Genomic DNA, 14201 nt, shown 5'->3' on the forward strand with positions numbered 1-14201 from the left:
TGTACTTTAAATGAAACTTTGTTTTGTTTTTGTTTTGCAAGAAAAAAAAAAAGAAAAAAAGCAGTGAACCTGGTTATAAATCCTGCAATATATTACATTTTTTAAAATCCTAGTACAACAAAAACAAATTTTAAACAAAATTAAACAAACAAACATAAAAAAACAGTAGCAGCAGAGGTTACCTGTCTGAGCACCTACATTTTCTTAGGAGGGGATCGTGTCACACCAGCCAAATAGCCCATAAACCTTCTCAAAAAAAGTGAGCCAGGAGAAAAATATAACATAAGATTTGATTTCACAATGTCTCTAAGCACCCCCCAAGCCCCAAACTGGGGATTCACTGAATGAAGAGAATTTGTTTTTCCACTGCTTTCTTCTTAAGAAAAAGAAGAGATGATTTTCAAAGTCAATGACTGCTCTCAATGCCTTCGATACCTTCTCAAAGTCTGATAAAATGCTTGATGAAAGCAAGTCCCTTGTTGGATTTTTCCAATGTTCCAGGATAGTTTTCTTATTGATAACACACATACAGAAAGATTTCAAAGTTCATTGAAGAAAAGCCAGGAGAAATGACCAATCAATTATAGACACCAAAAAAGAAAAAAAAAAACTATTAAAAATTTTAAATGGAATAGTTCATACTTATATATGTATAAGATAGGTATAAAAAGTCCGGTTTTCATCATGGTTGACATAAAAACAATATCAGAAAGAATTATTTTTAAAATACAATTTAGAATTACAATTTTAACAATATACACAAAATTTACAATAATTCATATTTTGGCATGATAATGATTACATATATTTGTAAGTACATTTTAACTTTAATCATAGCAATGAAGATTACACAAAAGTTATTAAACAGTTGTGAAAATAAATTTAATTTTCACTTAAATATCTGCTGCTGTTTCCTTTGGGTTCTTCCAGAATGATTTATTCTTACTCTTTACCTTAATTTTTGAGGGATTTCAAGAAGATATCCATGTTTTTAAAGTCTAAGATGACCATTCCTGCCCTTTTTATTCTAACATGTGAGTGTATAATCCAGAAATAGGTTGGTTAAGCTATGTTTTAATATAATGTAAATGCACAAAAGATGGATAAGTAGTGAGTAACACTTTGGTGAAATAATTTCAGATCTTTCTTATAATATAGTTGGCTAATTTGGCAAAAGTTAAGGAAAGGTTAACTATATTTTCCCTGGTCCCTTACACCACCAACACAAACTTTGAAGTTTTCCTGAAATAAAAATGTGATTCAATTTGTGTTTTTAAATCCATTAATCCACATTCATGTGATATATAACTATTCAAAGTGTATGTATAATAATATTTGTGGCAACCACATGGTCTCTACATGAATATATGAATGGTGATTTGATTAAGCGGTTCTTCCTTCCTCATTTATTTCTCTATGCCAAACAGTATGCACCCTCCAAAGTATGGTCTTCAGTGAAAGAAGTACCATGTATTTCTTTCTGTTAATGAATCAGAGGTACTTATATGTGGTATATGAATCCCCCATAACCCTGTGCAAGCCAAATTCTGTTAGATGCAATTTATCCTGAGATAAATTAGAAACTCCTCTTACGTATCTTTCTTCTGAGGTGAAATGAGACACTGCACAGATTAGAGGTACTATTCTATTCGTCAACAATCAACCTTTCACTCAATTTTAATATTATTTAATTCTATGGAAAAAACAAATTTTATTACATTCCTTTTTAAAACGGGGGAAAAACTGTACAAGCATAATCAAACCTCTGTTAGAGCTGGTTAATACTGATCTTTTATTATTGCCTCGAAGTTTCTCTAGTAGTGTCCGAGAAATTATATTTAAGGTCCATCTGAAGAAAAATAGCACTGGAGAGGCAAGAAAGGGCTTGGGTAAAAGCTTCAGGGGATTTGTAGGGAGATGGAACTTGCTGTTTAAAAAACTACATTGAGCTTTGCAGCATCTCCATTTCTTAACATACCTTCCAAACCCATCATTGCAATAGTTTTACCCATGTTTTAAAGGCTCATATTATATGCAGTTTGGGGGCTCTTATAAATTCAGAAAGTAAAAGAACATAAAGAGTAGACAGTATTGAAGGCTTAAGAGTAGGGCTAAAGAGACTCAATACTGCTAAATAAGTCCCCAAACAAAAACTTCCAGCCCACCCCAAATCCTATGTGTAAAAAGAGAAAAAGCATAGCCAGAAGCATTGAAGAAAAGCATGTAGCCTTGAATAAATCATACACTTAACAGTCTAAAACAAAAAACCAAACAACATACATATACACAAAAAGGCCTAAGAAGCATCTATTCTCCCTGTGTCTTTAGGTGACTACCCCCACCCCAGGAGTCATTATGAAAACAACTCATCTGTTTTTTAAAGTCAAAAACTGTGTTTCCCATCATGCTCCATTTTCTAGAATCTATCCTTTTTGATTGGTTGGTGTAAGCAAAACATACACATGCATGCGTGCAAACACATACATATATGCTCCCTCATAAAATGTGAAAAATGCAAATATATAATGCTGGCATTAGAAATCACTTCAGCTTTATACTTAAGAACTTAAAGGCCCTTGATTTGCCACCCTTCTCCCACAAATATTTTTCTTTGTCCTATTCTCTAAATTCCCAACCACCAAAAGAAAAAAGGAAAAAATAAAAGGCTTTAAATGTACATGTTTCAAGTCAGTGTCTTGTTAACAGAAAAGGTAGCATTTTCTTTACTTTGGCCATTGTTAAAGATGCAGGCATAGAGCAGGGAATGTTAGACTAGCATGTACTTAAAAAAAAAAAAAAATGCAACATTAACAGAGCACATATCTTTCAAAAAAGACCAAAACACTAACAAATACAAGTCTATGCACATATTTTAAACTAGTGTAATTTTATCTACATTGAATAAATGTTATTTTGTATACCAGACATTGCAATACTGTTCATTTCCCTTTCATCATGCAAACATGCCAATTTTGTCATTAAAAAGCCTTTATTGGGTTATATTCACTTTGATCTCCCACCCAAATTAAGGGAAAAAAACTAACAAAACACCAAAATAAGAAATCCCAATAAAAAAGCCCCTCAGATTTCATAAACAACTATGAACTAAAGCTGCTAGTTAATAGGGATATGACAGAATTTTCAGATTTGTATATAAAAAAAAAATTCTTGTAATTTAGGCAGACTTTTCTCACCCATTACAAATCTTGCAACACAATGTGAAGTTATGCTACTTGGACAAATGTACCAAAACAAATTTTTTGTACAATAGCAAAAGCAAGGGATCATGAAAAAAATTTATATGTTCCTCATGGCCTGAGAACATATACATTTTTTAGTACTTTAAAAAGATCACTATGAGAACTCGACATTTTTCTATATCCCAACTCTTCTGCCTCTATCGGAAGGATTTGCAAATGAAAACCAGTAACATCTCTCTAGCAGAGGTCTCATCTATCTCCCCCTTCCTCTCCCCAGCTAATCCTACTAATTTTCTCTAGTCTTCCTGAGCATCCTCCATGAACAGCATTGCAAGTTGGTTTAAAAAAAGAAAAGGAAAAAAAAGATAGAAAGAAAAAGAAAGTAAGTTTTACAAGGACTTTGTTGGTTAATTATTTACCGGTGGAGTCACTCCACCAGAAGTTTGATTTCATTGGCTAGCAGCTGGTTCATGTTGAACAGGCCCCCTGGGAGCTTGGTGAGCAGCTCTCGCTCCGTGCTTTCGGGGTCGCTGTCAACAGAGCTGGAACTTGCGCTCATGTTGTCGACAGCAGTGCTGGCTGCGGGACCCAGCTCCGGCTCACTAGTCTCGCTGGCCGTGGACACCACGGAGAGCAGGGACATACGCCTGGTGAGCCGGCCAGAGGGCAGAAGGGAGGCGGCATAGTCCGCTATGATACCAGCTACATCTAGATTACAAGCCTTATCAAAGGCGATGAAACCTACATTTGCATTGGCCTCGCAGACACAGAAGGAGCCGTCATCTTTCATCAACAGGTCAATACCACACACATCCATCCCAAGGATATTAGACACCTGGATAGCTAGCTGCTTCCCTTGTTCACTCAATGAGCACATCATCCCCACACCACCTGGTAAAAGAAAAACAAGGCAGGAAGTTACCTAAATGATAAACTTTTGGAGTAAAATTAAAGCTGGCCTCCAAGGCTAACCTCCCTTCTAAACCAGTAGTAAAAACAATGGTACTATTCTAGTATAAAATTGGAACATGAAATTTAAATTTCCTTCTTTAGGGATCCTCTCCTTAGCCAGTCTCTCAAGGAACTGATGACTTAGTACTTTTTCAATATGTTATGTTTTCCAACGAAGAAATTAAACTTTCACTGAAGGGCCGGCTCATGGCTCACTCAGGAGAGTGTGGTGCTGATAACACCAAGGCCACAGGTTAGGATCCTATATAAGGATGGCCAGTTCACTCACTGCTGAGTGTGGTGCTGACCACACCAAGCCAAGGGTTAAGATCCCCTTACTGGTCATCTTTTTAAAAAAATAAGAAATAAAATAACAAACTTTCACTGAAGCCTATCTTTCTTGCAATAATAGGAACAAAGTATAAGGAATTTTTGCATAAATACAATTAGACCACTTTATTTTGCATATGACAAAAGTGTTACTAGTTTTTGATCTGTAAAAATAACAGAGATGCATCATGCAAACAGAGGAAACGGATTGGAATCTGAGAACATGGTGACCTGAACATGGCTGTCTTCTTTTACAGCCCCCACTCTGACCTATTTGACATTCCTAAGCCAAAAGGCTCTGGGTCTTAAGGTAGCTGGCTCGGTATAGGTGAAGTCTTGGGCCTTGCTAGTATCTGAGAGAAAAGAAGTAGAACTAGATTTTCTCACTTGGAGACCAGCTTCAGATGCTCTGAACTAAGGACTGAAAAGCAAAGAATTTTGAGAACAGCTTTGCTTAAAGAGCTCTGTATATCCCACACGATGAAACTGACAGCATCATGTGAGTATGCCTGCTGTCTCTAACCCCACAGGGGCCAAAAAGTAGCTGGACGGGTGAGCTGAGTCCTCCCTACCATCGAGGCTGGAAGAACAGAGGAGTCCAGGAAATGGGCTTCTTTTAGGTACCTCAGTAGAAGACTGGCATACTGGCACATGAATTAAATGGCTGTGCTTCCCAGCAACTGTTAACACTGAGGCTATATGGAATGCTCCAAATAACGAGAGCTGAGTGAGCCTCGGTGTGACAACCACCAAAAAAGTAACAACCCATCTACAACTTGAATGAAAGAAATAAGAGCACTTTAAGGAGAATTCAAGTTCAGCACAAAAGGCTTTCTGAAGCTAAAACAAAAACATAATTGCCAAACTAAAAAATTCAGTAGAGGAATTTAAGAACAGTACAGTCACTTTTGAGAGTTAACTAAGAAAATGAAGTATAAGAAATATTTCAAAGCACAGACAAAAAACATAAGGTGAAATCATAAAATAAAGATTTAAAAATTTGGAAAACTGAATCAGAAAAAATCTCCTCCTCCAGAAGGAGAGAAACAAACAGATGAAGAGGCAATAATTAAAGACGAGATTTTCCTGAAACTGTAGAAAAACTTAGTCTGCTGATTAAAATAGTTTACTAAATTCCCAGTTAGATTATAAGAAAAGACTTTAAAAAACTCTATCTAAAAATATCCCCCCCAAATTTTTGAGCTCTACAAAAAAAAAAAAAAAAAAAAAAAAAAAATTATCCCCACAAAGGAATTCAAAGTAGATTTGGACATTCAACTGCAATGATCAAACTTTTAAGGCAGTAGAATTGAAGCCAGACTCTTACAATATAAGAAGGAATTCAAAGTAGATTTGGACATTCAACTGCAATGATCAAACTTTTAAGGCAGTAGAATTGAAGCCAGACTCTTACAATATAAGCCAAGATACTATTCTCTCAGAGAGGAAGACAGATGTATAAGGGTATTTTAACTCACTTTTCCCACAGGGACAATAATCAAGAAAAGGTACTAACATACTAGTAAATGACTAAGAACAGAGATCTCAAGATACAGGAAGATGAAGTTGGGGAGTGAACAGCGGTGGAGTAATGAACTTTGCAATACAGGTATAATTAGTTTCAAATGAATAAAGAAAGAATGCCTGGGACTGAATAATTCTAATATGGGACTTGAAATAAAGAAATACAGAGAAATTCTAATATGGACTTGAACTAAAACTATTAAATCATTTCAGCCAAACACTGGAATGTAAAGCCCATCAAAGCAGGGATTTTTGCCTGTTTTGTTCACTGCTATACAGAAAATACTGCTACAATACTACTTGATACTTACGGGAGCAGGAACAAGGGAAGATGGGGGAAAGTAAAGCTATTCCAAAAACTTCATATAATTATGATGGCACAGTGAAGTAGGAAGAAAGAGAGTATCAGCAGAAACTGTTATCTTCCCAAATAACAGTAAAGAATATGTATCTGATTATAAGCATAGGGAAAGAGCCATGGCAACCATTTATGAAATGCAAAACACGGCTGATCATCTAATTAACTGGGTTTTGGGGCAGGGGTAGATATGGAATTAATGGTATCTTACAAACCAACAAAAATTAGAAAATAAAAAATAAGGAACAACTTAAGTTAACGACCACACCCCACTTTCTTGTGATTACAAAATGCTAAGCTTTGCTGACCCTTTTTGCAACACATTTTTAGGGCTATCTGATCTATGGGTCTCCCCAGTTATAATCATCGTATTGGCTCAAGAAATCCTTGCTATATGTATTTGGTCTGTTTCTTCTTAGGTCAAAAATGGAAACTTGTCAGATGGGAATAAAAGACAAAACTTAGTTATATGCTATTTGTTTATAAAAAACACAGTTAAAACAAAATGATAAAAATTTTTTGAAAACTAAAGGGAGTGGGCAAAGGCAAAACAAACTTTACTTTATAACCTTATATCCCCTAACTAGGGTATATATCCATGTAAGCAATTTTTTTTTTGTCTTTTTTGTCACCGGCCGCACCGCGCTCAGCCAGTGAGCACACCGGCCATCCCTATATAGGATCTGAACCCGCGGCGGGAGCGCTACTGCACTCCCAGCACCGCACTCTCCTGAGTGCACCACGGGGTCGGCCCCCATATCAGCATTTTTTTCCTTTGTCAAATACTACCAATAAACAATCATGTGTTTGGCCACAAAGAAAACCTTAACAAATTTTAAAAGAGACTGTATGCTACTTTCTCTGACAATAATACAAGAATATCAGCAAGTAATGATTAAAAGTAACCAAAAGAATATTAAGTACTTAGAAACTGCAAAATTGATCCCTTGAATTAAAGAGAAAATCACAAAGGAAAATGAGAACCATCTGTAAAGAGAAAAAAAAAAAGCTTCATACCAAAACCTTCCAACACTGAAAGTTCCCCGAGTAAAATATTTAAGCATGAAGTGTCTTTATTTTGAAATTAGAAGAATTACAAGTTCATAACAAGAGAGAGATAGAGAGAGAGAGAGAGAGAGTAAGAGAGATATAATAAAAACAAAAGTAAAATGAATGGAAAAAATAGAAAAGACTTTAAAAAATACAAAAGCAGGTCTGACAATATTAAGAATGACAATAAAGACAGAATCACAGACAAAAGAGATTAAAAGAAGCATATGTAAATATCTCATGAAACTTTTTGGAAAAAATTTGTAACCAGACACAAATGGATGATTTTCCCAGCAAATGATAAATTTCCAAAACTGATCAAAGAAGTGGCAAACTTTAACAGGCCAATTATCACAGAAGAGACTGGGAAGGTGATAAAAGACCTACCTACTACTGCAAAAGGATCAGATGAGTTCACATCTTTTTATTTGGCTAACCTTTATTCCAATGTTACTTTATTTATATAGAATGCCCTAGGGAAAAGACTGAAAGTTCCCTAATGCATTAAACAAGGGCAGCATAGCCTTAATACCAAATGTGATAAAGAAGTCTAAAAAAAACATTATAGGCCAATCTTACTTACGAAAATAGATGTAAATATACTAAGTAAAATATGAAGGAAATGAATTGAGTAACTTTTGAAAGAACAAGCTAGTATCAAGCCAAAAAAGTTTTATTCTGGAAATGCAAGAGTAGTTTTTAAAAAGTTTTTTTTGTTTTAATATAAAATGTATCAATATTGGATTCCCACATCGGCCAGCCACCAAAAAATAAAATATATGAACATAATTCACTACATCAAGAAATTAAAGGCAAAAAACACATAAATGATCTTAACAGCATTCCAAAATGGCACTGAATAAAATGACCCAACTATAAAAACTCTAGCATAATGAATATTATACTATAATATTATACTATCTTTAAATATAATGTCCTAAATAGCAAAACACTAACTCTATTTCAATGCAAATCAGAAACTAGACAGAGATCATTGCAATCATCGCCACTTAAAACTGTACTGAAGGTTCTAAAGCAGTGATGCTCGCTCTACTGAGGAGAATTTGGAAACTGTATGGTGTTGGTTGTTTAACCGAGATTTGGGGGGCAGAGGTCTATTGGCACTTAATGGTCGCTGGTCAGAAATGGTAAACAAAAAAAACTACCCAATTTAAAAGTGAACAAATATAATGAAAAGCATTTCATATACAAGTAAATACAAATGAATGATAAACTATGAAAAGATAATTCCATCATTAATAGTAAGGAAAATAAAAATTAAAATAACAGTGAGATATCATTTAACTCCCATCTGTTAGTGAAATACAAAAAACTACCACCAAAAAAAAGAAAAAAGAAAAAAACCAAACCCAGTAACACTTAGCTGGGAGGGAGGAAAAAAAGGGTATTTAAATATGTTGCAAGTTCAAATGCAAAATTATGGCCTTTCTGGAAAGTAATCTGGTCACGTCTATTAAAATTAAAAAGTTATCTATTAAAATTAAACATTTATTGGGCCGGCCTGGTGGCGCACTGGAGAGTGCGCCGCTTGGGAGCACGGCGGCGCTCCCGCCGAGGGTTCGCATCCCATGTGGAGACTGGTTCCCGCTCACTGGCTGAGCGCGGTGCGGGCGCAACACCGAGAGTTGCGATCCCGTTACCGGTCAGTAAAAAAGACAAAAAAGAAAAAAAAAGTTAAACATTTATTTTGATCCAGCAATATCAACCTTGAAACTCATCAAGACAAAAGAACCAGTATGTAAAAAAAGCATATTCACAAGGATATTTATAGCATTATTGCTCATAGTAGTAAAAAACTGCAAATAAATTGCAAATCAACAATGGGACAGATGTACACAGTAGGTGAAGGGAGAGTGGAAAGGGGTAAGAAAGAAGGGGGGGGGAAATGAAAGGATCACATTTAAATAACATTATAAAACTGCATCTATATAAAGCTACTTAAAACTTTTTCAGGTCAACAAAAAATACTCAGAAAAATCAAAGCAGTGTTTGCAAAAAAAAAAAAATACTGCTTGATAGTTGATTTCCTGGGATAACCATAGTTATCTAACGTTTAGTTGAATGTCTGCTGTGTGTGTGTGTGTGTGTGTGTGTGTGTGTGTGTAGAATTTTCCATAACTGAGATCCTTTTGTTGTTCATAAACAGTAAGAAGAGTATGAGAGGCAAGATGATGTCTACATAGCTTCTATGTATCTTTCTAATTCTGGAGCCAAGGTATTCAAGAATTAGTAAAATGAGTGGTTAGGAGGCCAACTCTGGAGTTAAATAGTCTAGACTTGCATCCTGGTTACATTATTGATGAGATGTTACCTTGAGCAAGTTACTTAACTGTTTTGACTTGGTTTCCTTATCTATAAAATCTAGGCATAATGCCACAGGAATTAAGATTGATATTCATACAGGAAAACAACAGTTCAACAGACTAAAGGGCCCTGAAACAGACCAATGCATATATGGAAATTCAATACATTACTCATCAGTGATAAACAGACTATTCAATAGTGTTGAAACAACCAGTTGATTATTCACTTGGGAAAAAAATAATCAGGATCTCTATCATCACACTGAACAACAAAATCAATTTCAGGTAGATTAAAGACCTAAACATGGTAAGCAAAACTTTCAAATTTTAGAGGACTATATCCAAGAATAGAATATAACCAAGGAATGGAGAAGAATTTCTTCAATTAAAAAAATTTAAAAAGCAGAGATACAGAAATAGGACCTATAAGAAAAAAAAGGGGGGGGGGCAGAGAATGTAAAGAAAAGAATGAATATACTTAATATGAAAACTGAAAATTTCCATCCACCAAAATATAGAATCAAAAAGAGGAGATATCACAGACTGGGATGAAAATACTTTACCTAAAATTCATATAACTGACAAAAGAATTTGAAGTCAGATTACATAAAGGATACCTACAAATCAAGACAAAAAAGCAAAAAAATCCCATAAAAAAAGAGGCAAAAGACCTCAACAGGCAATTCATAGAAGATAACTGAATAACCAATAAACTGAAAAGATTTATAACCTCAACAGAGATGCAAATCAACACAACAACATGATATAATTTCATACCAGTCCGGCAAAATGCTTAAAGTCTACCAATCTTACAAGTTGGCAAGAAGGTGGCACTATAAGAAATAGTATTCAATGAGGAAAAATCCTAACGTAGGTATGTATAGTTATTTGGAGAATCATTTGGCAATATCTAAAACTTGAAGGTATGTAATACACTATGACACAGAAATTCCACTTCTGCGCGAATGGGCTAACCTAGAAACACTCTTGAGCATGTACCTAAGGATACGAAAAAATGTTCATAGCAATAATGTTTATAAAGGCCCAACTCGGGCCGAGCCCGTGGTGCACTCGGGAGAAGAGTGCGGCACTGGGAGTGCACGATGCTCCCGCCGTGGGTTTGGATCCTATATAGGAATGGCCGGTGCGCTCACTGGCTGAGCGCGGTGTGGGCAACACCACACCAAAGGTTGCGATCCCCTTACCGGTCATGAAAAAGACAATAAATAAATAAATAAATAAATAAATAAAGGCCCAACTCTGGAAACAACCAAAATGTGAAATCACAGAGCAGTGAAAATGCATATGTGTTTACATGGCTGAATCTAACAAATGAGGCTAAGTGGGGAGAAAAAAGTATTTATAGAGTTATAGATCATTTATATAAAGTTTTATAACATAAACTAATATCTTACTTAGGAATACAGACAGAAGTAGTATATATGGGAAAGATAAATACCAAGTTCTGAATCTGGTGAGGAGAGAAGAAAATTATCAGGGAGTGGATAATTATATTGACAACTTATTTCTCAAGCTGGTTATTGGGTGTGAAGGAATCCTTTATGTTATTCCTTATACCTTCTCATAAGCCTCAGTGATCTCACAGAAACTTAACAAAAAACCCAAATTACCTCTTTTTTTTTTTTTTGTCTTTTGTCTTTTTCCGTGTCCGGCAACGGATCGCAACCCTCAGTGTTGCCCCCGTACCGGACCGGGGACCGGCAACGGGATTGCAACCCTCGGCGTCGCTCCCGCGCCTCGCTCAGCCAGTGAGCGGGAACCGGTCTGTATGTGGGATCCGAACCCTCGGGCGGGAGCGCCGCCGCGCTTCCCAAGCGGTGCACTTATCCAGTGCGCCACCGGGCCGGCCCCCAAATTACCTCTTAATATGAAACTAAATTAATTTTTTACTTCCTTTTGCCTAAATTATAAAGAGTAATTTAATAAAATCTCATGGTAGTAAGAAGGTAAAGGTGACCCAGAAAGGAAAAGATGCCATTCAGCTCTCTTCCAGCTAATAAGCATGTACAATAATGGAAAAATAAAAATGGAACATAAAGAACTAATTCAAGAAGGCAGAATGCATTTTTCTAGAGTAGAAAGTAGGATTTATATTACTAATACTTTTCAAGTTTGCTATGCGCTCTACTCTATCCCATATTCTCAGAAATAAATCACTATACTGAAGTTCATGCTTATCAATACGCGGCTTTTTCTTTATAGTTTTGACTGCATGTTTGTATTACTAACAATGCATTATCTAGTTCTGCATATATTTAAATTTTATATAAATAAAATCATACCACATGTATTCTCCTCTGTGACTTGCATATTTTAATCAAAACTATGTTTCTGAGATTCATTCACGTAGTTGCAGATCTCAGAGAGGTAACTAGGAATCAAATCATGTACAGCCTGGTAGCCACTGTAAGAACATATGTTTTTCTCTGAATGAAATGGGGAGCTACTGGAGGATTTCAAGCAAGGCCTGACTTGATTTGACTTGCAATGTAAAAGGATCTGTCATATCACTGCTGTGTCAGGAAGAGACTGGGAGGGCAAGGGTAGAAGTATGAAGACCAATTAAGAGGCTACTACAGGTAATCCAAATAAGAGAAGATAGTATTAGACAGGGAGACGGTGACATTGGATACATTTTGAGAGTAGGATTTTAAGGAGTTTCTGACATGGGGTGTAAGAGAAGAGAGGAATCAGGATGACTCTAGGGAAGCTGGTTTAAACTGGAAGGACAGAGTTGTCATTAAATTATAAGGAGAAAACTGTGGGTAGAACATGTTGTGAGGGGAGTTAGATTAAGAGTTCAGTTTTGGAGGTACTGACTAGGTAGTTACTTTATGAGTCTGGAGTTTAGGGATGAGGCTTAAATTAAAGATAGAAATTTGAAAACATTAGCATACAAATGGTATTTAAAACCATGAGCTGGATAAGATTACTTGTGAAGTAAAGTAAACAGAGAAGAGAAAAAATCCCAAAGACTAAGCTCTGGTACATTTCAACAATAAGAGATCTCAGAATATACATATTTAAGTAAGTCAAAATCAGCAATCCTGTTTGCACCAGTGGGTAAAATGAGTTAGGAAACACCTTAATTGAACTCCAAGTATACACAAAATAAGCATATTACCAAAGAGGGACTCTAACTCTGGTCAGAGATCTCATACATATATGAATTGGGTTACAAATTAAGCCGGGGGGAAAAAATTTTATGATTCAGTGAAATCTAATTCCATTACTAGAAAAACAACCTAAAAGTATATTAATTGCACTGATGGTACATTTGTAAATCATATATACCTGTGAAAGATAACATGGTTTTCAACTTATTAAGTAAAAAGATCTCTAGTTATATACGAATACTCACTGGACAAGTTGTAATATTACTTTATATACTAGAAAGCCATCTGCATTGTTTTTACCTAGTGAGCAGTTGCTTTGCATCCTCCCATCTGTAGAACACCGTAACATGGTGCCAACCACACGGCCTCCCACGACAATGACACGTACATCCCGTCCATGAGACTCTTTAACATACTTCTGAAACAAGTAGGGAGCTTCATGGCGAATAAGATGGCTTAGATCAGCCAAATGATGCTTATCTCGAGCCAGGAAAACAGCTTTGCCTATGATTGAAAAAGAATAAAAAATACATGTAGGTCAAACACTGGGCGGTCAATACCTATTTTCCGAGGCTTCTTGTGTCCCAATTTGATCTTTCAGAACCAATTACATTTCTTTTTCTTTTTAAGTTTTCCTCATTAAAACTGTTTTAACCAAAGTAATTTAGTTATAGTATGGTTGGACAACACAAAAATGTATAAAGATAAGGTTAATAATCTCCTTCTACCACTCCCCGAACCCCTAACGCTTACGGTAAACTAAAATTTATTTTGGTATATGTTGTGAGCTGAGGGTGTAGATTTGTATTCCTTTGGGGGCCGGCCCGTGGCTCACTCATAGAGTGCGATACTGATAACCCCAAGGCCACGGGTTCGGATCCTATATGGGGATGGCTGGTTCGCTCACTGGCTGAGCGTGGTGCTGATAACACCAAGCCAAGGGTTGAGATCCCCTTACCCGTCATCTTTTTAAAAAAAAAAAAAAAGATTTGTATTCCTCTGGAGGTTAACCAATAACGCCAGTCTCATTTATATGAGCGTGGTGCTGATAACACCAAGCCAAGGGTTGAGATCCCCTTACCCGTCATCTTTTAAAAAAAAAAAAAAAAGATTTGTATTCCTCTGGAGGTTAACCAATAACGCCAGTCTCATTTATTAGCAAAGCATTTTCTCTCTGAATTAAAACATACATGTTAGGGCCGGCCTGGTGGCGCACTGGATAAGTGCGCCGCTTGGGAAGTGCGGCGGCGCTCCCGCCCGAGGGTTCGGATCCCACATACAGACCGGTTCCCGCTCGCTGGCTGAGCGAGGCGCGGGGGCAACACCA

The 14201-nt window shown here is 36.2% G+C and overlaps 1 protein-coding gene across 2 annotated transcripts in view; it reads right to left on the reverse strand.

Annotated features, from left to right (window-relative positions):
* RIMKLB (ribosomal modification protein rimK-like family member B) overlaps positions 1-14201 on the reverse strand; it is a 77749-nt gene continuing 63548 nt past the window's right edge. For both annotated transcript variants that reach the window (XM_008581802.1, XM_008581803.1), the window contains exons 5-6: positions 13175-13378; positions 1-4091 (exon numbers count right to left, since the gene is read on the reverse strand). In XM_008581802.1, the coding sequence (XP_008580024.1) occupies positions 3628-4091; positions 13175-13378 (668 nt within the window). In that variant the 3' untranslated portion in view covers positions 1-3627. The remainder of the gene's footprint in view (positions 4092-13174; positions 13379-14201) is intronic.

Source organism: Galeopterus variegatus, unplaced genomic scaffold, assembly GCF_000696425.1.
Source record: "Galeopterus variegatus unplaced genomic scaffold, G_variegatus-3.0.2 Scaffold2469, whole genome shotgun sequence".
Taxonomy (NCBI): Eukaryota; Metazoa; Chordata; class Mammalia; order Dermoptera; family Cynocephalidae; genus Galeopterus; species Galeopterus variegatus.